The 26991-nt window shown below is 40.7% G+C and overlaps 5 protein-coding genes across 7 annotated transcripts; 3 read left to right on the top strand and 2 right to left on the bottom strand.

The window, feature by feature from the left end:
• Positions 1–1260: 1260 nt before the first annotated feature.
• rap1gapl (RAP1 GTPase activating protein-like) lies at positions 1261–6563 on the top strand. Its single transcript, XM_079343309.1, has 19 exons — positions 1261–1346; positions 1486–1518; positions 1647–1737; positions 1922–1957; positions 2067–2114; positions 2299–2496; positions 2583–2680; positions 2851–2929; positions 3231–3284; positions 3374–3457; positions 3561–3661; positions 3753–3882; positions 3979–4140; positions 4290–4361; positions 5376–5462; positions 5553–5708; positions 5794–5877; positions 5968–5987; positions 6069–6563. Exons 1-19 carry the CDS (start codon positions 1276–1278, stop codon positions 6172–6174), a joined length of 1710 nt encoding a protein of 569 aa, XP_079199435.1. The 5' UTR covers positions 1261–1275; the 3' UTR covers positions 6175–6563.
• A 630-nt stretch (positions 6564–7193) lies between these two features.
• On the top strand, positions 7194–9420 carry LOC306823630 (glutathione S-transferase kappa 1-like). Its single transcript, XM_079343311.1, has 7 exons — positions 7194–7656; positions 7740–7821; positions 8036–8164; positions 8298–8443; positions 8537–8653; positions 8739–8832; positions 9152–9420. Exons 1-7 carry the CDS (start codon positions 7588–7590, stop codon positions 9199–9201), a joined length of 687 nt encoding a protein of 228 aa, XP_079199437.1. The 5' UTR covers positions 7194–7587; the 3' UTR covers positions 9202–9420.
• A 1468-nt stretch (positions 9421–10888) lies between these two features.
• Positions 10889–15458, top strand: styk1b (serine/threonine/tyrosine kinase 1b). The gene is made up of 10 exons (XM_079343308.1): positions 10889–11159; positions 12084–12139; positions 12299–12469; positions 12726–13058; positions 13189–13370; positions 13459–13533; positions 13900–14108; positions 14347–14387; positions 14612–14708; positions 14821–15458. The coding sequence occupies exons 2-10, from the start codon at positions 12085–12087 to the stop codon at positions 15011–15013; spliced, it is 1356 nt and encodes a 451-aa protein (XP_079199434.1). The 5' UTR covers positions 10889–11159; position 12084; the 3' UTR covers positions 15014–15458.
• Positions 15459–15510: 52 nt separating this feature from the next.
• Positions 15511–21425, bottom strand: phc1 (polyhomeotic homolog 1). 3 transcript variants are annotated; one of them, XM_079343291.1, is made up of 14 exons: positions 21156–21425; positions 20219–20340; positions 19976–20086; positions 19827–19892; positions 19579–19725; positions 19206–19385; positions 18323–19063; positions 18086–18221; positions 17785–17963; positions 17609–17672; positions 17414–17501; positions 16997–17168; positions 16392–16623; positions 15511–16295 (listed from the first exon to the last, which is right to left on the bottom strand). In XM_079343291.1, exons 2-14 carry the CDS (start codon positions 20333–20335, stop codon positions 16144–16146), a joined length of 2385 nt encoding a protein of 794 aa, XP_079199417.1. In that variant the 5' UTR covers positions 20336–20340; positions 21156–21425; the 3' UTR covers positions 15511–16143. The 3 variants fall into 3 exon arrangements, with proteins under 3 accessions (XP_079199417.1, XP_079199418.1, XP_079199419.1); XM_079343292.1 differs by lacking the exon at positions 21156–21425 and adding an exon at positions 20718–21125; XM_079343293.1 differs by lacking the exon at positions 21156–21425 and adding an exon at positions 20636–20702.
• A 928-nt stretch (positions 21426–22353) lies between these two features.
• m6pr (mannose-6-phosphate receptor (cation dependent)) lies at positions 22354–26823 on the bottom strand. Its single transcript, XM_079343310.1, has 7 exons — positions 26468–26823; positions 25385–25557; positions 25016–25185; positions 24759–24868; positions 23651–23781; positions 23448–23574; positions 22354–23356 (listed from the first exon to the last, which is right to left on the bottom strand). The coding sequence occupies exons 1-7, from the start codon at positions 26471–26473 to the stop codon at positions 23234–23236; spliced, it is 840 nt and encodes a 279-aa protein (XP_079199436.1). The 5' UTR covers positions 26474–26823; the 3' UTR covers positions 22354–23233.
• Between the last annotated feature and the right edge of the window lie 168 nt (positions 26824–26991).

Genomic DNA, 26991 nt, shown 5'->3' with positions numbered 1-26991 from the left:
TATTGGTTAGAGATGGAAATAGGAAGAAATGTAATGGGGGAAAACTATGTAAGAATTAAAACACAATAAAACAGAAAATAACAAATAAAATGATAAAATAAAATAAATACATAAAATAAATAAAAACAGTAGACGGCTTAAAATCAAGTTATATGATTAAAGTCATAGATCAAGGTATTTGTACTTTTGTTCCTCCTGTTTTATAACCTTCTCTTGATTTTTCCTCAAATCATTGTTATAAATATTCAATCCATATAGCCATGCAGATACATCATATTAATTCCAGGTTAATCATTTCTGTAAATGAGAATTTTTTAAAGAAATAGTCAACATATCCTGCAGCAATTATTGTGAATTTACCATAAACTGGATTACACTGTAGAAAAGTTTGAAGAAAAAAAAGAAGTTGATTTTATATTAACTGCCTATATTAATTATGGTGTCTAATGTGTAACGTTTATTGATATTACCTTGCAATGAAATACTAAACAGTTCAAACTTGTTGATGAACATTATCATTTATTTTGGAGCAGTAATATTCACGTTGATGCTTAAGATGTTCTTATTTTACTCATGCAGGGTTTTAATTTGATACTTATTCTTGAGAGTTGTTGTGTTCTCCTTTTTCTTGTAATGATGACAACCATATAAAAACCTGTTAGATAAGACACACAAATTAAATTCAGTATTTAAATGTGCATACTTCCTGGATTTATCACTTTAAATCTCTCATTTTTTCTTATCCCCCCGCCCCCCCCCCCCACACACACACACACACACACACACTCACACCTCTCTCATTCTCTCTCCCTTTCCGCTTACTTCACCCTCCCCTGCTGTCTCTCTCCTCACCCTCACTGTGTGGGATGTCAATAATTGATGATCTCACCGACTCAAAGGGTAACAGTTGCAGGAGAATTTCCCTCCTGTTTCCTCTTTATTTTCAAGTCTATCTTTAAGTTCTGTGAGCCTGATAAACCTTAAAGGTGTTTATCCGAGCATGAGGATCGATGTCGTGAAGCAGTGTCTGTCTTCTTTTTCTTACACCCTGTTGCAGCTGCTTCACCTGCGACCAGCAGCGGGTTAATGCTGCCTATGTGTCTGACAGCAGGACAGAGGGAGGAAAAGGAAGCTTAAATGAGTGAGAGGCAGGGGGCAGAGAGGAAGAGGAGGAGGAGTGACAGAATGATCGAGTGAATTAATTCAACCTTAGCCAGCCCTGATTGACTCGGTCACAAACTGGCATGTACAAACACTCACAGTGACAGCAAAACCATGGAGAGAGAAAAGAGGAATGACACGTCTTTCTCCAGGAAGAGAAGTTTCACTTTCGGGGCATATGGAGGGTGAGTGAAGACTGACTGTGTCAAATTTGAACTGGCATTTAACACAAGTTGTTTGAGAAGCTGGACAAATGACTTCTTCAGGTTTAATATTCCTTATGTGAGTTTTCTTCTCTAATAATTCTCACTTCCTTGTTTATAGTGTGGACAATTTCACATGTGGGGACGCAGCCAGGTGAGGTTTTCTTTTTTCTTTTATTACAGCCACCGCCATTCTTTAACTTTGTTGTAAAAAAAAAAACAACCCTCAGCTCCAAGTGAATGAATGTGCTACGTTTAATTTGTTTCTACCTGTTGCTGCAGACCTGAATCTGCAGAGGAGAGCATCTTGGACATCATGCACTCTCCTGCCACTGAGAGCAAGCCTTTCCTGTCCACCAGCAGCAACCAGAGGGTGGTCTCATTATTGTCTTCAACATGCACTTCACCTCTCTAAATTTAATTCAACATTCTCACAGTATTTTAACATCCTGTCACGGCGAGAAGTCAAGTCACAGCTAAAGTGTGTGTCATGTTCCTCTTCCCTTTCTCTCTGTATGTGTTTCTGTCTGACCCCTGCTGCCTGTTGTTTGTATCAGGACACTGAGCTGTTTGAAATCATTGAAAAGCTGCAGGTGAGTAACATATCCATTGATCTTGAGTAGTGTGTGTGTGTGTGTGTGTGTGTGTGTGTGTGTGTGTTAAGAAAGTTTCATATCATCAATACTCCCCCTTGTCCATCAGGGCAGCAGGATCGATGAGCAGCGGTGTGAGTTCCCTCTTCCTTTGAAGGTTAGTCTTCAGTCTGAAGGTGAAAAAAAAAAAAACACATAGTTGAATTGATGTACGTGTTGATTTGACTCTGTGTTTGTGTTTGTGTGTTGACACTGACCTCTTGGAGTGATTTTTTTCTAAAATCAAAAACTGCAGAAACAGAACAGCTTCGTCATAAGGTGCTTCTTTGTGTCTGTTTAAGTCCCAGATTTTAACGTTAGGAGGAGACCTGCCGCTCATCCTGCCCTCAGAGTCTGGGGGTTATTGGATAGACCCCCCTCTAGAGAGGCTTGTGGAAATGAGTCCTACTTCATCCCACTCAGGCCCAGATCCAGAGAGCTATGACATCATGGAGAGAGACGGAGAGGCCAAAATCTACCATGAGTTCTTCCGCTCACGAGTAAAGAAACTTTGAATGCAACCTTAAAGAATGTATCATCTCTCCTAGGTCGGGGTTCAGGTTTTCTCCTTTTTCTTCTTCTTTAGTACCATCACACATTCACAGCAGTGGATCTGGCTCTGGGTCCTCTGGTTCTGTCTGTGTGTCTGGAGGAAGAGGAGAACAAGCTGCGGGTCATACTAAGGTGGAAATCTGTTTAATTTAAAACATGTCTTATTTTCTTAAATCAAGAAAGGTGTGCTTTTTGGTGTAGTACATGTTTATGTCTTATAAACATGTCTAAGGCTGATCTCTCAGTTATTTGAAGGACTACTGCATTACTACTATACAGACGCTGTGTTTCTTCTCTCGCAGGATGAAAGAGAGTTCTCTGCATGGAGTTTTCTCCCTCTCACTGTTCCCTAACATCCCGTCAGCTGTCGAGTTAGCAAAGGTAGGAAACTGTTCATTCTGGTGTTTTTATACATTCTGGAGGCTACGCTAAAAGTTGCAGTAGCTACCAAACTGTAAACGATCTGCATCACAACCCATCAAAGAACATGTTTCTATTATTACAAGGACCAAGAAATGACCACAGTACACAATAAGTAACAAACAACCACATAAAGGTGTTATTTCATATAACACAGAAACTAAAGAAAACCCCTGTTCAAGTATTCTACTTAAAAAATACAGTAACATGCAACTTCAAGAAGAGTGAAACATGTTTTGAAGATCTGTCCAATGCTCTCTAGATGCTCTGCGACAGAGTGAGCGTCTCAAGGTTTGAAGTGGTCAGCTACCTCAAGGTAATGCTTATGAAATAAACAATGATTATATAATTACAGAGCTTCTTTACACTTATTATATGAAAAGCTCTCTGTCACTCATCCCTCAGGCTCCAGATCTTATAACCGCATTTGATGAACACCGCATGTCTCCAAACTTCAAGTTTGGCGTTTTGTACCAAAAAGAAGGGCAGGTGAGAAATGTGTACAGATAAAATGGTGTCAATTTATAAAACTGTCGGAAATATGGCATCAAATCATAACCTCCACTCTCAGACAACATTAATCTGTCCCTAGTTCACTGAGGAGGACATTCTGAGTAACAGTGAGGAGAGTGAGGAGTTTAAAGATTTCATCTCCATTCTTGGAGAGACGATTCAACTGCATGGTTTCAGCGGGTAAAGAGTGTTATACTTTATTAATTAAACAAATGAAACATGCAGTGTGTAATGTCCCATGATAGCGTTCCCTCACTCTCTTTTCTTTCAGGTTCAGAGGAGGACTGGACGTGTGTCACGGTCAGACAGGGAGTGAAGCAGTCTACACTTCCTTTCATGGGAGAGAAATCATGTTTCATGTCGCAACTAAGCTGCCGTTCACAGAGGGAGACCAACAGCAGGTCAGAGTGTGGAGTCTATTCTGAGGGTCATTTTGTAAGACTTTCTGGAGAAAACAATGACTCACTTTTCTTTTTCTTTTTTTTTTTATCCTACAGTTGCAAAGAAAAAGACACATCGGTAATGACATTGTAGCTCTGGTCTACCAGGAGGGCCAAACCCCCTTTCTGTCTGATGTAATCAAGTCTCACTTCCTGCACTGTTTCCTGGTGGTCCGGAGGATTCAGAGTGAAGAGAAGACAGAAGCAACTTCTTACCAGGTGACGTCATCATCAACAAAGGCGTAGCGACTAATATTTTTAAAAAGAATGAACTTGTTTATTTATTTATTTTTTTTAGCTTAAGTTAGAAATGTTATCAAGTGAAAATATATCCATTATTAGCTTGGATCATTTCTGTCTCCTCACAGGTGTCCGTCACAGCCAGAGAGGATGTTCCTCACTTTGGTCCGATTCTTCCCGATCCTCCCATCTTCACAGATGTAAGAAACCTACCATATTCAACAAACCTTATTTCCCTCAAAGAAATACAAGTAGAGCAGCTATCAAATCATAATTTCTAAATTAATTTGTTTTTATTAGTCTACCAATGACTGAATAACAGAGTCATCAGTCCCTACTTTTCCAGCTGTTGTTTGTTATTTATGGCAGACTTCTTAACTTGTGCAAACAGAACAAATACAGTTGTAAATGAGGCATAAAATAATCCATCCATTACATTTAGTGTTTCTGAAAAAGTCATATCAGGGAGCCTGCATATGTTTTGGTCCCTAGAACTGGCTTAACCAACTGGAATTTAGCCATATAATGTTCATTTAATTAACTTTTTCTGCTTTTTTTCCTCTGCACAGAAAATGGGTCTGTGTGTTCACCCAAAACTGCACACGTTAGAGTTTCAATAGAATTAATTACCATATGCTCTGTATGAACTCTGAATGGGGCGGTAGTAGCTTAGTCTGTATAGAGACTTGGGTTAGATACTGGAGGGTAGGAATTTCGAAATTGCTTTGATAGCTGTAGAGGTGCCAGTTCACTTACTGAGCATGTGCCCTTCGAACCCCCCCCCCCCCCCCCCCCCCCCCAGCTCAGGAGCGCTTGCTGTGGGCAGCCCTCATAAGTGCATGTCCTACAGGATCCAGTTTGTGCATGTGTGTGTATATCAGCCTATGTGTGTGTAGTTTGCTTAATAACAGGGTGTAAAACTGAATTTCCCCTCACAGTATTCATTTAGTATATCTTCTTTGAAAAGCAAAGGAATGAACAAAGACAGAGCTCTTGAAGACTACCCTGTGTCTTTTGCTCTTGTCAGCCTTTTATCGTTAAATGTTTATTTCCTGCCTGTATATGCTCCGTGTCTTTTATCCTCCGCTCATTAAACTTTTTAGTACTTCACTTGTACTCCCAGAGAGCATTTCAGTCCACATCTTGCTAACCTGAGTACAAATCATTGACTGAGATGCCTAACAGGTCTTGTTTTCCTCTGTCCTGTCTTAAAGAGATCCCTGCTGAGAGAATTCCTTCTAACCAAACTCATCAATGCAGAGATATCCTGCTACAAGGCCCAACGATTCAGCAGGCTAGAGGTAGAGGGGAATTCTTTATTTGTTTTTTTGTGATCTTTATTTTTAAGTATTCAGGTCTGATTTCTCTCTGCCATGTTTGGTCTGAAATAGCTCCGCACTCGCTCATCGCTCCTTGAGAGCTTGCAAGCTGAACTCTCAACTCGTTCCCAGAGCATGACGGGAGATCCAGCTCTGTCTGCTCTTCCTTCTTCTGAAGGAGTTCGGGGGGTGCCTGAAGGAAGCGGAGGATTCATTGAGAACTTCAAAGTAAATATTGGACTACCTCACTCTTCAGTTTGCAGACTTGGCTTCATAGAGTCAACATTCATACTTGTGAATCGTCTGTTATTAGAGAGCCATCAGAGTGCGGAGCCACTCCTTTGAGACTCTCGGGGTTCCCAGGAAGACTGGAGTGAGTGCATCACAAAGACCGAGGGTAAGAATTTACAAGAGAATCTAATGCTTTGAATTAATGAGCACTTATTGAATGGATTGATCTTATACTCTTTTTCAACATCCTTCACAGACGGACAAAGATGGAGAAAGGTAAGACCAGAACAAAAATGATAGATGTCGTTAATATTTTGAGTTAGCGACACAAATAATTATTTTCTTCTGCTTTTTTAGTGACAAATCTCCAGGACCTCTGCCTAGTCTCACTGACAGTGTAGGACCAGCTGAGCTCAAGGAGCAAACTCCTCCAGAAGAAATAAAAGGAAATGTCATTTTGTAGACTTTAGGAGTGAATACACATATAGACATAACGAGCCTATATGGTCGCTTCAGTATTATCCTTGTGGATGGCTTATATGTAAATAGAATGTAAAAGAGTAATTCTGAGAATGTAATTATTTACTGTCATAGCAGTGATCATGACATCAATTAAAATCTTTACAGTGTCTTTCTGTGAAATGTTAAATGTATAGAAACAGCCAGGAAAGGCTGAATGTTTTGACAGACTTCACACTTGTGTGTTTTATATGATCAATAAATCTACGACTCCATAGAGGAGTGTAACGAGAGGAAATGGGAACAAGTTGGATGGGTATTAGCAGGGAGAATTGATTTAATCCAGATGTGAAAGTGGGATGCTTATGCTTTAAAGACCTGAAGGTTATATTATACCAATAAAACATTATTTCAAAATAAAAGGTTTTAGAAACAGAGGTGATGCTGAATGTAAAAAAACGTTTTGGGATATAATTGAAGGGCCTGTTGAGTATACATCTAAGCTCTTAAAGGCAACTTGGAACTGTATGATGTTATGAATAGATCAATTGGGTTGAAGAAACTGAATCGCATGGTTAAAAATTTGTACTCTGACAAACAAGTTGTCATGGTAAAAATGTAGTTTTACTTTACAAAACTCAAGTAGAAATATCTTTTTCTTCAGTTGTTTTTGAAAACCACAGTTTTTTTTTTTTTGTTAAATATAAAATGTTTTTTTTCACAGCAGAGATTTTGTACCCATCAGTTCCTGCCTGTTTTGTACAGGACTCTAACAAACACTTCTAAGTCTTCAGCTGAAGATCAGCTACACTGTACATGATATTATGGGAACTGGATAGTAAGTGATACATACATAATGAGTTCATGATATTTTAATAAAAAAACACAAATAATGAACAGAATAGAAAATAGAATAGAAATTAGTTGGTTATCGATTTTGGTTTTCCCACAGTGCCCAGTTTCTTTCACACTTCAGTCCAGTAGGTGGCAGTAATGCGCCTTCAAGCTGGTTACCATCCGCCAATAAAGCCATAAAGAAGAAGAAGAAGGACTAAAGTCGTGGGTCCAGAGGAGGGCGGTAAAGTGTGGATTTGTTTTGATCTTTTCAATACACAGTCCTTGCAGTTAGTCATTGTTCATAAACCTATGTTGCAAATTGCTAACTGTAGCTTGGTAAACTCCACGACAAATAGTGCAAATAACAACGATTCAAGCCAATTTACCTAAATCCAGCAAACTAGTCATTTTATTCCGACTTTTTGTGGAGGCGCTGCATCAAGAAGCCCGACGTCAGATCAGCTGAACTCTGACACAGTTCACTGACAACTAAAGGAGACGCTTTGTGGTTATTCAAGCTTTTCTTCACTGCCGAGTAAACTGCACTTTACTGCAAGAGTCGGATCCTGCAGATCTGAAGATGACATCCAAGAAAGTGATTGAGTTGTTCTACGATGTGGTTTCACCGTACTCTTGGCTTGGCTTTGAGGTCAGTGTAGTTTGTATTTGGTTGGCTTGTCACAGACTCTGCAAACACTGACACGTTATGCTGTGATCGTTTTCTGTCCACAGGTCATGTGTAGATATAGAAACGTGTGGAATATAGAGCTCAAGCTGCGCCCTGCATTTCTAGGAGGCATCATGCAAGGATCAGGTAATCAAACTGTAGTAGAAGTGCAGTAAAACAGCAGAGAACTTTTATTAGTACCAATGCATGACTGTAGTGTTTGAATTCGACTACTTACTTTGCAGATTGAACGTTATAATACAAACGTCAAAAAATCAGATGTAGAATAAGTTACTTGTTCATACTTGATCATCAGTGTCGGTACTGTTATGTATCCTGAGGCTTTAATCTTTCTTGACAGGCAACAGGCCCCCTGGTTTGGTTCCCAATAAATTCCTCTACATGACCCAGGATCTGGCCCGCTTGGCAAAGTATTTTAATGTTCCCTTGCAGACTCCATCCGACCCTGCTGAGGCCATGTTCAAAAAAGGTACTGGCGTTAGATGTAAAATCAGCTCTCTTATAAGTCAGCCATCCACCAGATAACAGTTGACTGTTTTTTTTTTTTTAATCAAGCAGGACCAATAGTGAATTACATTTCAGCTGTTGTTTCCTGTTCCTAGGCTCCTTGTCTGCAATGCGATTTGTGGCAGCGGTTCAGGAGAGAGAAAAGGGAGGAGACCAGCAGGTGGAGCGGGTTTCCCGGGAGCTGTGGAGAAGAATCTGGAGTGAGGACAAAGACATCACTGAACCTGCATCACTGTCTGAGGTGCAAGCTCATGCTAACTGCACATATATTAGAATATTAAAAAGCATTTTTTTTTTTTGTTTTGTCAGGGTGTGAACTTTCTTTTTATTGCAGGCAGCGCTGAAAGCAGGATTGTCCAGCAGTGAGATTGAAGAAGTGCTGAATATGTACACCTCACAGGAGATCAAAGACAAGCTGAAAAGCTCTTCACAGGAAGCACTTGATTATGGGGTCAGTTTCCCCTCTGTTCCGTTTGTAGATTTAGCCAAGAAATTACAATATATTAAACAAAAATTCTCTTCCTGCCTCTTCCCAGGCTTTCGGCTTCCCCATGATTGTTTGTCATGTAAATGGAAAGCCAGAGATGTTTTTCGGATCGGACAGATTTGAGCTCATGGCTCACTGCATCGGTGAGAAAAATATTGTCGTGTATATTATTCACAAACACGTGATGTCAAAGTGGGTACAAAGATTAACATTTCAACTCACACATTCTTAATAAACTTTTGCAGTGTAATTCTCCCCCCTAAGAGCACAAATGTGAATACTATCAACAGTCAACGTTAGCAGACAGACAGTTTACGTGTGACAGTAACAACATGATGAAAACTGTGTGACTGCTTTTCTCAAATGTTTCTGTCGTTTGTTCAAAAGTTCATCATCTCATTTACATGTCTAATTAATCTCACTGTGGTTGTCACCACGATCTTATTTTATTCCCTGTTTCAGGTGAAAAGTGGCTGGGACCTCAGCCGGACAAGTCAGCTGCCAAACTGTGAGAGAGAGAGAGTTATCATGGTGTACTCACAGATTGTCTAATCTGCATCACATATTAACTATGCCTATCATTTTACTGTATAATAATATATAATTTCTCAGTTGTGCCTTGTAAAACTATTTAGAAATATCCAATACGCCTAAAACAATTTGCAGTGTAAATATTGTAACAAACCAATTATGGGCTATGAAAAGTAACATTGTTGAAATAAAAAAAGACAAAAAGCATGTCATCATTTTGTCGTCGTTGTATTGTTGTGTTATCCAGGCTTGTTAAAAACTGAAAACTAGCATTCAATAGCAGCTGTGCTCCAAATGGACGTCCCAGTGTAAAGTTTATCTCTCGCGCCACCATGACAACTCCAATGATCCCACACAAACTCACAACACCATAAACTATTTTGTTGTTGTGATGGGAGGTTAAACTAGGAAAGTGAACATGGTGTCGGTGAGTGGTATCCTATAGAGATGCTAACAGCATTTAGCTAAGTAAGCATGTTAACTGTATTGGAAACTAAATCGTGAATAGGTATTCATGTTAAATAGAAAGTGCCTGAGCTTTTGTTTTATTTGTGATATAGCACAACAAGCTCTCCAGATAGATAACATCTAACTAACGATAGACAAGTGTCCATTCTAGTTCAAATGCAATGTTGAAATAAATGTGCTGAGTCATGTTAAGTGGCATTTCTTTCTTCCTGTCTAAATCTACAAAATACAGAATAAACAATATATTGTTGATAATTATAAAAAGGCAACGTTTTCTGAGGAGCTGAATGTTTTATATGCTGAAATAATTCTGTGGTTGCTCCGTTAAATGCAAGGGTTTTATAGAAGCTTTAAATAGGAAGTAAAAAAGGCTGTCACAAAATAATCCAAAACTTGTAAGGCTTTTGTAAATGTGTTTAGCAGTCTGTAATGCATGTCTTACAAAAACGTACCAAAATATGAACTGAGCTAATTCATTTATAACAAAGTGAGGCATCTGATGAGATCCTCGAAAAGGGCCTTCCAATTTATCTTTTAACACTTACTACAAAAAACCCCATTATATTATTGTTTGAAGTATTCACCCCAAACATCCTAAAAATTACAATGTGAGGAGTACCTTGCATCAGTAATTACACAATTATCACACATGACTTATTGAAAAGCATCATGACTAACTTATAAATGCTGGGGATTTTGTAAAATGAACTTTAATGCCTTTTTTTTGCATAGCTGTTTTTGTATTTGTCTCTATATGAGGATGATGGTTGGATTTTACAACACGGCAGTATCCTAATTGAAACTTCCATTTAAATCATTTAATAGGTTGTTATTATTTACTTGCGTCTAAAAAAACGATCTAATGATAAATGTTGAATATTTCCTGCTCCACCCACTGCAGAGCCTGTCATACGAGTTCCAGCGTGGTGAAGACCAAACATGCTTAACAAAAGACTGTGAACTAAAAATGACAAGGGAGCTGCAGGACCAGTTTCCAAAACAAAGAGGAGAGAGGCAGGGCGAGCAGTCGCCTTGACTTAAGACAAAAAAAGTAGTTGCAGAATGTGGTGGAGCAGACTCAGAGAGAGCGAGCGAGAGAGGGGTAGAGAGAGAGAGAGAGGAGGCAGGGCAAGGCAGTGCAGGACTGTGGGTTACAAACCTGATGCCAGTGTGATGCACCACTTCTTAAAGCAAGAAGGAGGAAGGTAAACAGGTGGAGGTGAGGAGGGCGGAGTCAAGAAAACACAGAAGGTGGAACCTTGGCAAACAGAGAGTGGCGCAGTGATCCCCTGAGCCCAACCAATCACCTGAGAAAAACAAGACAATGAAGATCTGAAGAGCTCAGCTGAACCCGGACTCCACATTTAGCTGGGAGGATGTATGAAATATGTTTGTGATGTGAAGAAGGGAAACGTTGACCTCCAATAACAGGATCATTTTTAGTATACAAGACAATACTAAAGGAGCTGAGGTAAGAATTACATGTCTTTTCTTTGTCCTTTTAAAGACAGGTAAAATATTGCTGTGGCAGCGCTGAGGTAGAATGAGCTCATGTATAGTGATATTTGTTTCCACTGTGTGAATCACTCTGTGTTTCTGTCATGTTTATGACATGTCATTTATGAGCTTGAGTACACGAGCTGGAGCTGTTAACTTACATCTGCCCTTTGGGTGTGCAGTACAACACCAGCATTTCTATGTGAAAAAAAATGCAGATGAACAGGTTTAGAGATCTAGGATCTGACATATAAGGATGATCAGGGGGTTGGAGAGTTTCCCAGTGTGGCCGTAGTGTCCTTTCTGTTCCTCAACACTGCATTCAAAGAGGCTGTGAATTTAGATAACAAAAAAGATTCCGAAATTAAAGATATCTTTTTGTCTGTTTATCTTTTTGGTGAAGGCTGTCACTCTTGGTGAAAAAACTCACACAGTGTTAATTTTTCTTAATTTTTTTCCTATCATTGATTTCTGTGCTGTATGTTCTCAAGGATTACGATTTGGTGTTTCAGAACATTTGTTAGTTTAGAATTATTATTATTTTTAATTATTATTAAGTTTCAGGCGTGGAAGTGAAAAACAGTTTGGAGCCTTTAAGAGGGAAACACTGCTCTGCTCTCAGTTACCAGTCTCTCAGACACCTCCACATACTGGATATCTTGTAAAGAGTCATGTTACTTATTTGCCGATCCAGCCAAAGAGACGTAATGGGTGTCAGTCTAATGCTGTCACGTAAACTGTTGATTTAAAACAGCTTCCTCTATAGTCTCTGTTTTTGCATAACAAACTGACACAACAGTCATGTACTCGAGGAAATAATGGAAACCAGTCGTTGACATGTGAATGGTTTTCAAGGAGAGTATAACATTTTAATCTCACTTCTTTTTTCATCAAACAGGATGTCTTCAACATCGACTGGAGGCACCCTTTGTGATGCTACAGATATAAATTGTGGTAAGTTTTAACGGGCAAACATTGTGGTCACATACCTGCTCCAGCCTTTAGAGGATTTGTTAATGTCAATTTAAGACAAGGCAAGCAGGCAAACTTTTAAGATTAGTATATCTCAGACTTGTTGAGTGATGGTAAGAGTGTGTATCTTCATGTGTGCAGTGATCCGGTATCATGAGCCGGAGGTGATCATCGTGCCAATCCTGCTGCTGTCCAGCTTCCTGGTCACCCTGATCTTCATTTTACTGCTGCGCTTCTGTCCAGAAAAAGTCGATCGCATCCGTCCGAAGGCCTCAAAGCCGAACACCAGGAGGGTGCTGCATGGCATTGATGGTAAGACACTGGAATAGACAGAATAATTGTGAATAAAATGTGCTAAATCATATCAGTGGCTCCACGCTGTCAGTAAAAATAATGAAAGGCCATTCAATTTTTATTGTTCTTGTATTCTTCTCAGTGCTGCTAACTGAAGCTCAGGTTCAGTAAGCTGAGCTGCCTGTGTAAAAATGGTTTAGTCTTTGTTTTTTATAGATACATTTTTGGACTTGTGACTTTTTTAATCTACTTTTGTGTAAATCTCTGTCCATAGCTCCACCTGGTATCAATGTCCTGGAACATGAAAGCATCGCTCTGGACGTACCCAGTTCCTACTCCACCTTCAACATCCCAACGACCAACCCTTCCAAAAGCCTCTCCACTCCTGTGGTTGCACCCTCGCTCCCGCCCAACCCCCCTCAGCAGACCTTCCAGCCCACTTTCACTCCTGTGGCCAAGCCCAGAGAGCTGCCCCGTCAGAGGCTGCCCGAGTCTTTCAACCTGGTCACCCCTCTGCCTGCTGCCTTCTCCCTGCGCTCCGACACCTCTGTGTCCCTCTACAGGGCCCGCATGGAGAACAGGAACGTGGTGCTGCGAGTCCTGAACGGTAAGAATGTAAAACTTGAAGTGAATAGAAGATGCCTTGTGGCAGTTGAGAGAGGCTTTTTACAGTATTGAGTCTTTTTCTGAACTCTGACATCTCGTCTGACTTTTGAACCGATTCTCTATATGTACAGATTCTGCCGATGCCAATGAAAGACACAACTTCTTAGGCTTTGCATCCTTCCTGGCCCAGCTGGGACCTCATCCCTTCCTTCCTGAGCTTCTTGGAGTGGTTTCACTTCGGGCTCCTCTGGTAACAGTCGTAGAAGAGCTGGAGAACAGAGACTTGCTCAGCTACCTGTGGCGATGCAGACAGGTATGTAAAGCAGAACATACATGGTTATGGAATGAATATATTGTCCTCAAGATGGAAAGGTCATTTGTGTTTGTCATTTTTCTTTCAGGACAATGTGAATCCACCATGTGAAATGACAGAGAGAAGAATATTTATAATGGCCAAACAAGTGGCCTCAGCTCTGGTTAGTATGCTCACCTTTATAAAACAATGTTTGAATTTCAAACCACTGACAGAAAAAAAAAAACCCCTGTCCTGACAGCATCTCCTGTAAACAGGGTAGCTTTAATTACTTTTACTTATTAATGTCATAGTTGTGTTTGGTTTGGGTGATAAAAGAATCAAACGTAACAAGGTGAAAAGATTTAAAGTGATTGAGCACCATTTGAAGGATCAACATGAACATGAACCACTGAAGCAAACTTGCTGACAATACTTCTGGACAATACTGTTGAGACAATTCTCAAGTTGAACCTCATGGTGGCACTAAAGGAAAAGTCTGAGATGTTTAGATGTTTATTAATGGGTTGCATCTTTTTTGCTGCATCAGGAGTACCTTCACAACAAAGACCTTCTCCATGGAAACATCCGTGCCCGCAGCGTGTTGGTCAGTAAAGAGCACACGGCCAAGCTTTGGGGCCTGCATGGGGTCTACACAAGGAAGAGCCAGGGAACCTCTCAGAAAGATGACCCCAGCATGAAGAAATGGCAAGCACCAGAGCTGTTAGCCCGGAGACCTGCCAGTCAGAGCAGCGATATGTATGTTTGTTTCACCTTTCATCTTGGTTATCCTCTGCAGCTTATCGGACAGACGGACAGACGGACAGACGGACAGACAGACAGACAGACAGACAGACAGACAGACAGACAGACAGACAGACAGACAGACAGACAGACAGACAGACAGACAGACAGACAGACAGACAGACAGACAGACTACTAACTTTACTAAGTTAGTCATTAGCTAACCATGATTTCCATCTGTGTCCCTCCTTAGTTGGTCCTTTGGCATCTTACTGTATGAAATGGCAACATTGGGTAAGTGAATGTTTCACTTTTGGGGGAATCTGTCGTCTCTCAACAGGACGATAGGGGGTTCGATCCCCCAGCACCTGCATTACATGTCCAATGTTTTCTTGGGCTAGACACTTGACCCCAAGTTGTTCCTGCTGCCTCATCTTCTGTGTGTGAATGAAATTAATTATTTGTGATGATCACTTTGCACATCAGCTTCTATTATATGACATTACATTTCTCTCCAGGTGAAGCTCCTTTTGCAGAAATCTCAGTGAATGAACTTTTACAGTTCCATCAACGGGGCAAAAGTCTGAAAAAACCTTCAAACTGCTCCAACATGCTGTAAGAACCGACTACACGCCTCACACACAACCAACCAAACCAGAAAGTGCTCCTTACCTACAGTATCTCATATAATGTTTTGAAGCACAGGCTGTTTTCTTCTGTCCTTCAGACACTCCGTCATCAAGGGCTGCTGCCAGTGGAAGGATCTGGATCGACCGTCTCTGGCCGAGGTGAGTCGCAAGCTACTCTCAGGAGAGAAAAGTGCATCTGATAAAGTCCTGAAGGCGTCGGGGCCGGTGAACATCGAGCAGTACCTGCAGAACGCTGGATACGGGGAAACTAACAGCTACACTGTTTTCTGATCTCTGCTCGAACTGTTACGAATAAAACATAAATTGCACTTTTCTCAATCACTCCAGTGGTGAACTTTCACACAACAGTATCTTTCAAGTGCAATAAATGTTTCTTTATCTTTAATAGGTTTCCTTCTTCTTCCTTTGGCCATAGTAAAATATTTAATGTTCAGCTAAGGAAATGCAACCAGTGACTTGTAACAGGAACTTGTAAGATATGTAAACTTGACCATGTACAGCTGCTGCAGCTCTGACTTGTAGCTGACACTGTCAATGTATGATGGTTTACGAATCATGTTCAAAAATCTCAAGCCAAAACATATGAAGATGTCATTTATATTTTTACCACCTTTTGTATGATTGTTTATCAAGCTGAGTTATGGAAATGAAGGGAAGATGTTTGCATTTATGCCATCATCGCAACATGTTTATGTGAATAAAAGCATCTGAAATCAAACAATGATCTTTTGGTTTCAGGGGAACACACACAAACACACACACAAAGATCCTTTAACAGGTATTTTTTATTGGAGAACTGTATGCGTACACAGAGCACTTCCACTCAGCCCTGAAGAGAGCGATCCAATAGAAATACCTGTTTTCAGGTAGTTAAGTTGGTTAAAGCTACTAGAACTATATTTTATCCATGAAAAAATAGTTTTGATTGTAGTACAAAATGGAAAAGATACAAAACTAAACTTTTAAAGACTGGTAAAATGAACTCAAGAAAACCTCAGGCTCCACGAGTGTCCTTCACTTAATGTGATCCGAGCCTGGGTTGAACATCTAGAGTAAAATAACAGGTAACTACTAAAAGACATGTAACCTAAGTTAAAGCACCGTTTGAAATCCAGCAAGAAGGCAACGTTTCTCCCTCCCAAAGAGGTGACCTGTCCTAGATAGGAGACCTAGCACCTATTCCTGCACACCGGCAGGTTTGCAGTTTACACAAAGATTTCTCTCTACTCACAGTAACAGAATAAACTAAGAAACACTACTGACATGAAAACAAACGTAAAAGTATACATACACGTTTTTTTTTTTGCACATTCAATGTCTATAAAAGTGAACTGTTAAAAACTCATGTCATCCAAGATTGTAGTATTTGAAAGGTTCTGATCCTCCACTGACTGCATCACTCACTCACGCAGCGTGTTGATGGAGGCGCAGATCTTTAGTGCGGGACCCAGCTTGATGTTCATGGTAGATATGAGATGATCCTCTCGCAGGAGCATAAGAGCTTGCCCGTCTATTTCCTGCGACAGGAACTGAGCAGCCAACTCTTCACAGCCTGAAAAGAATCCCGACAGAATATTACAGTTAAAACAAATGAAAGCAGGAGGCCCGGCTCTTTAAAATAACTGTTATCTACTGACTGAACACTGACCTTGGAGTGAGGAGATAAACCTGCACACTTCTTCCACACTCCACTGAGCAGGAGTTGACGAGAGAAAGTTAGCGCCCTCTGGTGGAGCACAGCTGTCAGAGGGAGGAGCGTTGTGCCCGGCTCTCGAGCAGGAGTGCGAAGAGCTCGGGGATAAAGAAGGAGACACATCCTCTTCTTCTTCTTCTTCTCCGTCGCTGGATACATCATCGGAGCGGCTGGACTCAGAGTGGCACTACGCCAAAAGAGTGAAAGGCAAACACTTCAGAAACTTAAGCTACCAAATTGATATATAGCACAAGTAAGCCAAACCCTAACCCATCTTTCAGATTTTCTTGTGATTAAAAAAAAATCTGATTCAAACTCAAAGCACATCCATGTGAAAGCCAAACTAAATATTGTTGCTACGACTGGTCTCATTCTCGTCAGTTTTTAAAGAGTCACTCATAACGTCCTGAAGAAAATGCATTTGTTAAAGGGACTATGATCAGATGTGCAATAACACCTACATGTCGTGTTTTGTGGTCCACATCTACTGAATGTTCCTTTTTTTTTTGTACCAAAACAGAGAATATGACCACCTTGATCCTTTACACCTCTCGTCTTACCTTGACAGGTAGATGCCTGCTCGATATCTTATTGGAGGGGATATTGGAGCTGCTCCTGCGAGAGGGACCCCTTCGCCTGACAGCGCTCTCAGTGGGGGGCGGAGGAGGCGGCACGCCTGCACCACTTCTCCCTCTGCTCGTTTTGAAGTGTTGGCTGCAGCTGACATTGTACCTGTGAATCCAGGAGCACACAGGAAGACACGTTAAAGATTTGTGAAACACCCGTGTGCACGTTTGTTTGGTAAAATCTCAAGCCCGATGTGCACAGGGAGCTACTCGGCTCTAAGAAGAGGCATACTGTTGTATTGTCTGAAGCTGGCTCCCATTATATACATATATACGTATTCACAGCAGCAGTTTCTTGAGAGTACAGATTGTGCATCAATGAAGTCATATGAGAGCTAAAGCTAATCATACCTCTTAGCACAAGTGTTTGAACAGAACCTCTTTGATCCTCTGAACTGGCTGGCAGGGGCGAGGCTTGCACAGTATTCACACTTCAACACTGAAATGGGATGGAAAGTGTGAAATAATGTTATAAATTACGCAAAACTTTGGACGTTTAATTACAAAAAAAAAAAAAAAAAAAAAAAAAGTTATCCCAGCACTTACATGGAGTACCGTTCTCTGATCGGCCAACCAGGGCAAAGTCTCTGTCTTTGAGGAGCCCAGCAACCTATCATACCAACAAGATAATGGTAAGGAACTTCTACACACGCTACTGTGCAAGGTAAAGTGCAGGTCTAACTTCATGTGAAATCTCTGTTATTAGAGAATGGCACACTTACAGGGAAGGGCTCGGCTCCCTCCTGGATGACGAAGCCTTCTATGAGGTGGGTGAGGACTTGTGGTTTGACCACAGCCTGGGGCACTGGTGCTCTGTCTTTGTCCCCATGCCCGCCTCTTAACAAGGGCAGAGGCAGGGACAGGGTGGGAGGAGACGTGAAGGCAGCTGTCACAGGAGGAGCTAGTGAGGAGGGAAAATAAAAAAATAAAAAGGTTAAATAATGAGAATTTAACTGAATCTATACTTAGACTTACAATGTACAAGTAATTCATGCTTGGTTTGGATAGGGCAATCTGACATACCCGAGTCCTTTGTCGGTGCAGGAGATAAGGGAGGAGCCGAGTCTTTCACTGGTGCAGGGTCTGAAGATTCTGTTGCCATCTCATTTGAAGCATCACAGTCGGACTTTCTTTTCAGAGAGCCGATGGCGGGCTTTATCTTGTTAAGTGAGGAAGAACAATGTGTTACAAAAGTGTTCGAATTCCTTAAACACAGATTGTTTTCTTCACATTTTAACAAAGATGTTTCAGTGATCTTACCATTGCACTGTTGTTGGAAACCATGTTCACGTTCCCACCAGCTGCACTCTCCTGAGCCAGGCTGCATCGTGCTTGTGCCAGAGCCACAACCTGTGCGTTTCCAGTCAGGCCTTGTCTCGCTCCCACAAGCTGCACTGGGATGTGGGGAGTGTTGTGTCCCCCGGCTGTAGTCTGGCTGTTGTTTGGCGGTGCAGGGAGAATGGGGGGTGGGTGTCGAGGGGGCAGCTGCACAGGTAAGCGGTGTCCCTGGGCTGTCTTGGGCTGGATTGGCACAGGGCCTTTATCGGCGGTAGTGCTGGCTTGCTGCAGCGGCTGTACCACCAAAGTCTGAGTGTTTACGTTTGACTTCGTGGTCAAAGAGCCAATGGGGTAGCCCTGGGTGGAGGTAGTGACGTTTGAGGTGGGCACAAGGATGACTGGGGCAGCAGAGGTGGAGAGGAGGAGTTGGGATAGAGGGAGTGCTTGAGAGGAGGTGACGTGACTTGATGATGGAGCTACAGAAGCAGCAGGAGTAACAGTCATGGCAACCTGGTTTCCAGTCTTTACAGCCATAGTGTTGGTGTTGGATTGCTGAGTGAAGTTGCCTTTGGACATGTGCTGTGGTTGCATTTGTTGCTGCTGACCTGTCTGAGTAAAAGTCTGTTGTTGTTGACCTAGAGGAAAATCTTTCCTCTCTAGATGCTCAGACTTCACAGCAACAGCTCGGGGAGTGGAAGTGCAGTGTAAGGCCAGATTCTGCACCTTTAGAAAGGAGAAGATAGTTATGAAATGTACAAGCTAAAGGTAGAAGTTTTAGTAGGCGGAGTTCCTGTGAAAACTATTAATTACGATTTATTCTAAGAAGCTCAAACTTGATGATACAGGAAGGTTAAGGTGCTCAAACCTGATCATTGTCAGACTGGTTACTGGCAGAAGCTTCATGTTGTTGTTGTTGTTGCTGCTGTTGTTGTTGTTGTTGTTGCTGCGGCTGTGCCTGGGCAACTGTTGCCACAGTTGCAGTTGTTGTGCCACCCGGCATAAAGATGAGCTGAGAGGCAAGAGGAGCCCTGAGAGAACGGTTTACCTATGAGATGTGGAGACGGGTAATCAAGCAAATATTAAAATCAATGTTTATATAAAATACTGAACCATTTCCAAACTAGTTCTGTGATCTTTTTTTTGAAAGCAGAATTAAGGTTGAATAAATGTGCTGATCACGAAGTCAATTGATTCTAACTCCAAAATAGTCAAAGTGCACATTGGTTTTTTTAACCTACCCTAAGATACATCTGTCCTTGTCCTGCAGAGTTTCCACCCAGCAGCACCGACTGGTTAAGAGCTGCTGTCGTAGCTGCGGAGGTGGCCGGGCCGTGGGGACGGGGATTGGTCATGGTTCCTCCTGCGGATGTTGTGCTAAGGTTGACCTAAGAGGGACAGATAAGTAAACATTTTTATATACCTTACATACTTTTCCAATAACAAAGAGTGGGCTACTTTTTTTTTTTTTTTTTCACGTAAAACTTACAGTGGTGGTTGCTTGGGATATGCTGTTACTAGGGGTATTGGATTGTCGACTTGCTGCAAGAGTGGCCTGGTTTAAATGAAATCAAAATGTGGTTGTCAGCTTACATTACTTCTTAACTGAATGTATGTTTCAGTCTTCAGTCTTGTTACCTGTTGCACGGCAGCCAAATTGTGGAGTTGAGCACTACTGATCTGCTGCTGCAGCATGAGCTGCTGGAAGTACTGAGCTGCATTCGGCTGTCTTTGCAGTGCTTGGAGCGCCTAGACACAAACACACAATACTGTACATAAAACACGATGTTTAAACACAAAAATCTTTTCTTACTTTTACACATTTCAAATTTTAAGGCAAACTCTTTTTTTTTGGATCACATTTCTGTTATTTATGCATACCTGTACTGCCTGTCTTTCATACAGAGACATGTGGGCTATCTGGGGCGCTCGAGAGTTCCCACTTGTTTGAGGAGGTCCATTGTTGGTGCCTGTGTTTTGGTCTTCCCCTGCATCCATGGTACCTTTAAAAGTAGCTGTAGCCAAATCTTAATGTTATTATTCAAGAAAAACTAAAAATAGTTAAGTAACATTAAAAACCAAAAAAGAAATACATGAAGATCAAATTGAATATGCAATACTTAATCCACACGGTAAATCTCTCTTTTCATAAAAGTTTTAAAAATGTACATGTCAAAACTAAAATAATCAACATACATGAAGTACATTAAATCAAACTCATTCTACTCTGTTTGTTTCTAAATATCACTTGTGGCGTGATTAGGAAAACAACACCAAGAAAAACACAGGTGAAGTTACCAAAGAAATGTCCAGAACTTCAATTTCTTTTACTAGAGGAGCCCTTAGGATTTGCTACAGTTAAAAAACACCGAGCACTTACACTATTTCACATGAACTGTAGCTGAGTTTAACACTAAGCCTCTCATAATCGATCAGAGAAGGACTTGTGTTTTCATCAGCAGCTCAGTTGTCAACATGATAGATGATTGCGAGAGTAGGAACAACATGGAGGAGAGCTCAGACTAAGAAAGAAGCTAGCTATCTGTAGCTAACTACAATAATACTTTAGTGCAAAGATTCATCTAAGAAAGCCTGAGAAAACACATTTATAATTGATTAAAAATTAGTATCTTCCCTTGAACAAAATACACAACATTAAATATGAGAGGGTAAAGCTGCTGTATTGTGCAAACACTAACGTTAAACGTAACAAGTAGAAAAGGCTAACTAAATAGCATTACTGGTAGACAGCGAGCACAAAAAAAGCAGGCTATCACCATGGTAACATCCGTGTTTTTCGACTTGCTTATGTGTTTACCTTTCTTTGAGGCTTTTCTCCTTTTCTCAGTTCAATGCAATCCAGTATATATGACGTTCTTGTTATTTTTTTATGCAAGCAACGGTGAACCCCCCTTTCATGGTTTTGCCTCCAACTAAACCCCCGCCCCTTACAATCCCTCTTCTTCTTCTTCCTCCTCTTCTTAGTTTAATGACTGCTATTTAAGGTGCTTTACCGCCATCTATTGCCACTGCATCTATTACTTCATAATCTTTCACACCTTTCTCAACGTAGGTCCAAAGGTTTTTATTTCTCTTCCTCAGTCCTTAACACATTAAGACTCAAAAAACATTTCTGTTCTGGTCCATGTTCACACAAACCTGATGGATGTCTTCCCCATTAAGTGTCTTGTTTTATTTGAATCATGTATCTATGCATCTTAAAGACTTGCTATAATTGTTTATTTCCTGTTCTGAATCTAAGAGCCATCAGTTAAGATACATCAGTCCCTGGTGTGTACTGAGTTCATAGACATATGTCCCATAGCTGATAGATCCAGAAAACATACACATTGTTTTGTTGCTGTTTATTGTCCTTGAACTCAACAGTTGTTTTTAAACAATGTAGAGGTGACATAAATCACTACAACCTCCAAATCAGCTTTTTCATAGAGATTGTGACAAAAAAAAAAAATCAAGACATGTCCGCTGTAATAAACTCACGAAAACATCAGATGTAGAAACAATAAAAGCAAAACAAACTGAAATGCTCATGTTGACTATAATGTTGTAACTTAATTCAAAACAAACTTGTAGCGTCACGTTGCCATTAGCAATCACAAAACAGCTTGAAAGTTTGAAATGTCTTTAAATATGATCATGTAAATGATATCTTCAGAGCTGTAACATTTACAACCAGAGCAGGTGTCTAGAAAAACAAGCGCTTTCATTGCTGCTCTATCTTCAAAAACAAGCAGATTATCAGACACACAAAGCGGCCTGAATATTTGGTCAATTTAAATACAAGTGTGATGTTGGTAGTACACAGAAGTGAAAATGGTTTAGGTTGGTTTTATCATGTAGGCAGAGGGATCTGAATTCACCCTACCGTAAACATATCTTCTATGAGAACACAAGTACTGTTACGAAATACATACCAACCTATGATACATAAGAAAAGCAGGAATTTATTAATCAATCTCTTCAGATTGCCTCTTGTTAGACGTTTTATTAGGCAGATACGAGGGATTTATAGGAATCAGTTTGAGATTTTAGCTGGATGCTTCACCTCAGACACAAAATTGTTTGTGTTCCACATAAAAGGGAAAGCATGTTGAACCTTTCCAATAAAAAGGAGGACGCAACACGACACCTCTCCAGCTCAGTTTATACTCAGGTAGCTGTTGTCATCAAACCTTCACAAGCAGTTATTATGAGAAGCTTTTCCCCCCTATAATGTCGGAGAAAACACAAACACCAAACTAAAAATGTAATTCAATTAAGCTCTGCTTTTTGCTGCTTTTTTCCCACTTATTTCCCAAGTCTGGAAGTGCTTGAGATTACTATGACCTGCCAAAAAATTCAAAAAACAAGAAGAAATCATTAAAGCAAAATGAAAGAAAAAGAAAGCCCTGTTCTGTAAGCTGCATTCATCAGTGCACACAATCAGTACTCCATGACTAACATGTTGCTGCATCCTGCTCCAAAAACCATCATCATCATTACCAATATTCTATGAAGTTTCAATCACAAAAAAAAGACTAACTCTTAAATTCTCCATTTTCCGCGAGATATTCATGGAATGAAAGTGAGTCTGAGCTGTCACTTTGGAGTCTTGTATTAAATCGCTCATGTGTTTGACACCAAACAAATGAGCCAGATGCATGGGCTAAGAGGAGGGGACAGGCGTGTCAGCCCAGCGATAACATTCCCTCTACAGTGACGAGCACATCACACAGAAGTAGTTCTCGCAGTAAGTCTTGAAAACACACACAGTATCAACAGGTTCTTATCTTAAACCAGCACAAGAAAAACAAGACTTGTGTCTAATTTCAGCTAGCCTGTGAAAGAGTAAGCTTCGTCACGCAGAGTTTCAGTCCAGTTTCTGGTCTATTCAGGTCACATTGGTAGTAACTGGTCATCTCTCTCCTCTGGCTCTTCTTCTAACGGCTCTGTGGCCACGCCCCTGTAAGCTGGCGCTTCCTCTCGATTCCTTGACCGGCACACAAAGTCACAGCCATCCTGTAGGAGAGGAGGGTTAGATATTTATACTAAAAGAAGAAACTTAAGCCAAACTTATTATGACATTATTAATCAACAACAGGAGACTCACTGCTGTCAGATTACCAAACTCCCCCCAGAAAGCATAATTTGGGAACTGCTCCATCCCTTTAGCACCAACGATCAGTCTCTGGTAGAGGAAACCTCCGATGAGGTAGACTGCCACAATGCAGAGCCCACTGAAAGAGGAGAGGGCTCATGAGCACAGATCATGGAGAACAGCAGAAGATGTAGTTACAGGCAGTCTTTACGCACATGATGAGTATGATGGAGCCAGGACTGAGCTTGGACTGCAGAGGTCGACAGACTGCACTGGAGTACAGCTCAAACAGGTAGAAACATTCTTGAGGTTTCTCCCTGTTCTCCAGCACTGTCCCAATTTTGTCCTGAGAGCGAGACGAAGCAGAAAAGGATAAACACAAACCTCCACACTTGACTCAAACTGCACGTTTGTTAGTCTCATGTATTGTTCTGTCTGTTTCTGTCTTGCCTGTCTGATACAGTGTTTTGTGCGTCTGCTGTTGAGGTTCAAGTATTTTAAATGCCCACCTATAAACTCTCATTACAATAAGTTTAGGCTATAAATGCTACAGTGGCCCCACAAATAAACATGCAATAAAAACATGTCAAACAAGAAATGCTAGAAAGACATAACAGTACACTATGCGGCTCAAAAACATAAAGCCATTGCTGAAGTGCCAAAAAAGAAGACAACAACAAGGCAACAAACAAACAAAGTTCCATGTGGGGAAATAATTAGCAATTGTAGTTGAACAGCAAATCTGATGGAATATTTAAAGCAGTAAGGCCTCAATCTGAAAGACAGTTTGATGTCCTCTCAATAAAGGGAAAGCTGACAATATGGAGAGTGGTGTAGACTTGAATTTCCCTCGGGATCAATAAAGTATCCATCTATCTATCTAGACAGAGCTGCAGCAGTGTAAATATGTTTTATTGATGCAGGCAGGTACCTTTGTGCTCTGAATATAGCTGCCCAGATTAACCAGATTTTTTTCTCCAACGTGACTTTCTTGAGTTTCTCAGCAGAGTTTTTCTAAAATCTCAGAATATTTCCAACATGCAGCTCATAAGGTTGTTATCCACTAATTGCTCAGACACTTGTCCTTTAACTGGGGTTTCTTTAAAGATATAACAGATTAAAAAACAAAAGACCTTTTTATTTTCCATGTTTGTATTAAAAAAAAAACGGAAATCAATGAGATCAGAAATCAATAAACACAAACGTAGACAGAATCCATGAAATTCAAAATATGCCTGACTCAGAGCTTCCAAATTTGAGAGTCATGGGTGAAGCTATGCCCCCTTTTGGTCTGATGATGAATGTCATGTGTATTTCTTTTACCTCGTCCATGTCTTTGTTGCAAGAGATCATGATAATGGCTCTCCTCTTTTCCTTAGAGCAGAGGATATTGTATTTTTCGCCATCTCCGTAGATCAACATCACCCAGTCAGCTACAACAGCAGTAAAGCGTAAAATCAGACAATGCAAACTGAATGCTGTTCATAACCACACAGTGCAATAAGACTGATGTTCAAAGTATACTCAAAAACAAAAGAGATGCAGTCTGAATAGTAACAGCAGATTTTGCAGGGACTTACTTCCTCCATAGGCCTGTGTTGCATTGTATCTGCCGATTACTACTGGTTTACTGTTCTTTTGTTTGTTGTTCAACTGAACAACCCCAGCTCCAGGAACACCCCATGCGTCCCCGCAAAACTGGAACACATATGTGTAACTCTCATTTTCATTGGTGAACTCCAGTGTAAAGCTGTCAACATGAGAACAACTCACAGTCAGACAGATGCTGGAAAAAAAACAAACTAAAACACACAAATGAATGGCAAAACAACAAAAAGGCACAATGCTTCTGCCATGGTTAGTTGACCTAAAGAAGTAGAGCTACTTTCTGTTTGATTACAGGAAACCAAAAAAGCATACTAATGTCATTTGGCTGAGTCACTTCTTACTTTTTGTGCCTGAGTGGCTCGAGCCGATGGAGGACTTTCTGTTCTGACGGAGAGTCATAGGACGGTTTACAATTCTTGGTGCTGTTGGTCGCATAAACTCCACTCCCACACAGGAGCAGCTGAAGAACCAGGGTCCACCCCAGGAAGGAGCCTCCACTGTGTGTGTTCATCACCTGATTCATAATGACATGAAATAGAGATTACTTACACCATGTCTGTAACAAAGACAAGTATGTCATTACGTTTTTTAAACTGTTTAAATACCAAAGCAGCACTTTATAAATGGTGATACTATGGTAGATTTCCCTTCAAAAGCTGCAAAGAGTAGTTACTTACTGTTGATGACTGATTTATGGCCTTTAATCTGACCATTTGAATAGCATGAAAACATTTCAGTCTCTTCAATTTGGTTAATTTTATGTTTAAAAAAACCCAACAATCTGGATAAATATATGCACATGAATAAGTCGCTGCGCTCCTCTTTTTAACATCTGTACAGCAGATAAAGCTGCAAATCAAGAATCAGGCCTAATTGGATTTTTATATCTATCTGGTCAAGTATCTGATTTAACAGACACGTAAACAAACAATTAACTAAATAACCAACTTACAAACATTCTTTATAATATCAAACTATTTATTTATAGAAACATAAACTCAAAGAAAGGTGTTTTATACATATTGCCCACTTCTATTTGAAATACAAATGAAAAGAAATGGCATTTCTCCTTTTCACTTCCTTCACTTCCTGCCTGATCATTTGATTGTTTCCTGATCAGAAAGCACCACCAGGAGGTGTCCATCTCTTAAACTTAATACCTTTACGTGTAGGCTACAATATCTAAGGCCAGAGACAAAATACAAACGACATGAACTAATAGTGTACATTAGTTATTTAACTTCGTGAATGTATAGATGTATAGCCTTCACCAAACAAAGATCTGGTTGTACAGTGTGTCCATGCAAAATGTCTGTTCATCCTCCTCTGCATGAGGCAGTAAGTTCTCCTTACAGACTGTTGAACATGAACCCAGGAGAAGTACATAAAGTTGTGATACATTTCTTGGTACGTTTTGCACTTACCTTCATGACGTCTTGAACTATAAATGAGTTTTTATAAGTTACACTTGAATACACACACTGACAGTTGCTTCCTCGGGCTGACGTCGTTTCCTTGTTGACTTTATCGGAAATAACGCTGCTCTATGTGTGTGTGTGCAGTTAAATAAAGTGTGTCTGCAGAAGACGGGGAGCTCGAAATACTTCTTGTTCGCTGCACGTTTTTTTCTGTTCTACATTTTCAACCGAATTTATTTTCTACAAATGTGTCAACTCAAGAGAGCATCCAAAAGGCTAGCAGGCTAAAGACAGCAGCGGAGTGCGGAAGTGAAACCAAACAGACACGCGCGCATGTGACCGTGCATGTAAAGCGCGACCAATCAGCGTCCACTGAAGCCGGCCAGACCCGCATCAGCTGATCTGAGACAAGCCGGTTAGAAAGATGAACAGTGTAAACATGTCTATGGTCTCTCTACCTGTAATCTGCGCTTCAATTGCTCATATGTGTACCTTTCACTCAGAGCACTACATTCACTTAACATCTGTCG

Source organism: Symphodus melops (genome assembly GCF_947650265.1).
Source record: "Symphodus melops genome assembly, chromosome: 5".
Classification (NCBI taxonomy): Eukaryota; Metazoa; Chordata; class Actinopteri; order Labriformes; family Labridae; genus Symphodus; species Symphodus melops.
The sequence above is the reverse complement of the archived record's forward strand: the minus strand, read 5'-3'. Positions and strand labels throughout refer to the sequence as shown.

Excerpts from the sequence above, each read along its gene's own strand:
- styk1b (XM_079343308.1), top strand. The coding sequence starts at position 12,085 with ATGTCTTCAACATCGACTGGAGGCACCCTTTGTGATGCTACAGATATA. Across the intron at positions 13,059-13,188 it reads GGTGCTGCGAGTCCTGAACG|ATTCTGCCGATGCCAATGAA; the intron begins GTAAGAATGTAA and ends CTATATGTACAG. Across the intron at positions 13,371-13,458 it reads ACCTGTGGCGATGCAGACAG|GACAATGTGAATCCACCATG; the intron begins GTATGTAAAGCA and ends TTTTTCTTTCAG.
- m6pr (XM_079343310.1), bottom strand. Across the intron at positions 25,186-25,384 it reads GAGCCACTCAGGCACAAAAA|CTTTACACTGGAGTTCACCA; the intron begins GTAAGAAGTGAC and ends TCATGTTGACAG. Across the intron at positions 23,575-23,650 it reads GGCTCCATCATACTCATCAT|TGGGCTCTGCATTGTGGCAG; the intron begins GTGCGTAAAGAC and ends CTCCTCTTTCAG.
- LOC306823630 (XM_079343311.1), top strand. The coding sequence starts at position 7,588 with ATGACATCCAAGAAAGTGATTGAGTTGTTCTACGATGTGGTTTCACCG. Across the intron at positions 7,657-7,739 it reads ACTCTTGGCTTGGCTTTGAG|GTCATGTGTAGATATAGAAA; the intron begins GTCAGTGTAGTT and ends TTCTGTCCACAG. Across the intron at positions 8,444-8,536 it reads AACCTGCATCACTGTCTGAG|GCAGCGCTGAAAGCAGGATT; the intron begins GTGCAAGCTCAT and ends TTTTTATTGCAG.
- phc1 (XM_079343291.1), bottom strand. The coding sequence starts at position 20,335 with ATGGATGCAGGGGAAGACCAAAACACAGGCACCAACAATGGACCTCCT. Across the intron at positions 17,964-18,085 it reads TGCACCGACAAAGGACTCGG|CTCCTCCTGTGACAGCTGCC; the intron begins GTATGTCAGATT and ends CCTCCTCACTAG. Across the intron at positions 17,502-17,608 it reads ATCAGAGAACGGTACTCCAT|TGTTGAAGTGTGAATACTGT; the intron begins GTAAGTGCTGGG and ends ATCCCATTTCAG.
- rap1gapl (XM_079343309.1), top strand. The coding sequence starts at position 1,276 with ATGGAGAGAGAAAAGAGGAATGACACGTCTTTCTCCAGGAAGAGAAGT. Across the intron at positions 2,497-2,582 it reads ATGAGTTCTTCCGCTCACGA|TACCATCACACATTCACAGC; the intron begins GTAAAGAAACTT and ends CTTCTTCTTTAG. Across the intron at positions 2,681-2,850 it reads AAGCTGCGGGTCATACTAAG|GATGAAAGAGAGTTCTCTGC; the intron begins GTGGAAATCTGT and ends CTTCTCTCGCAG.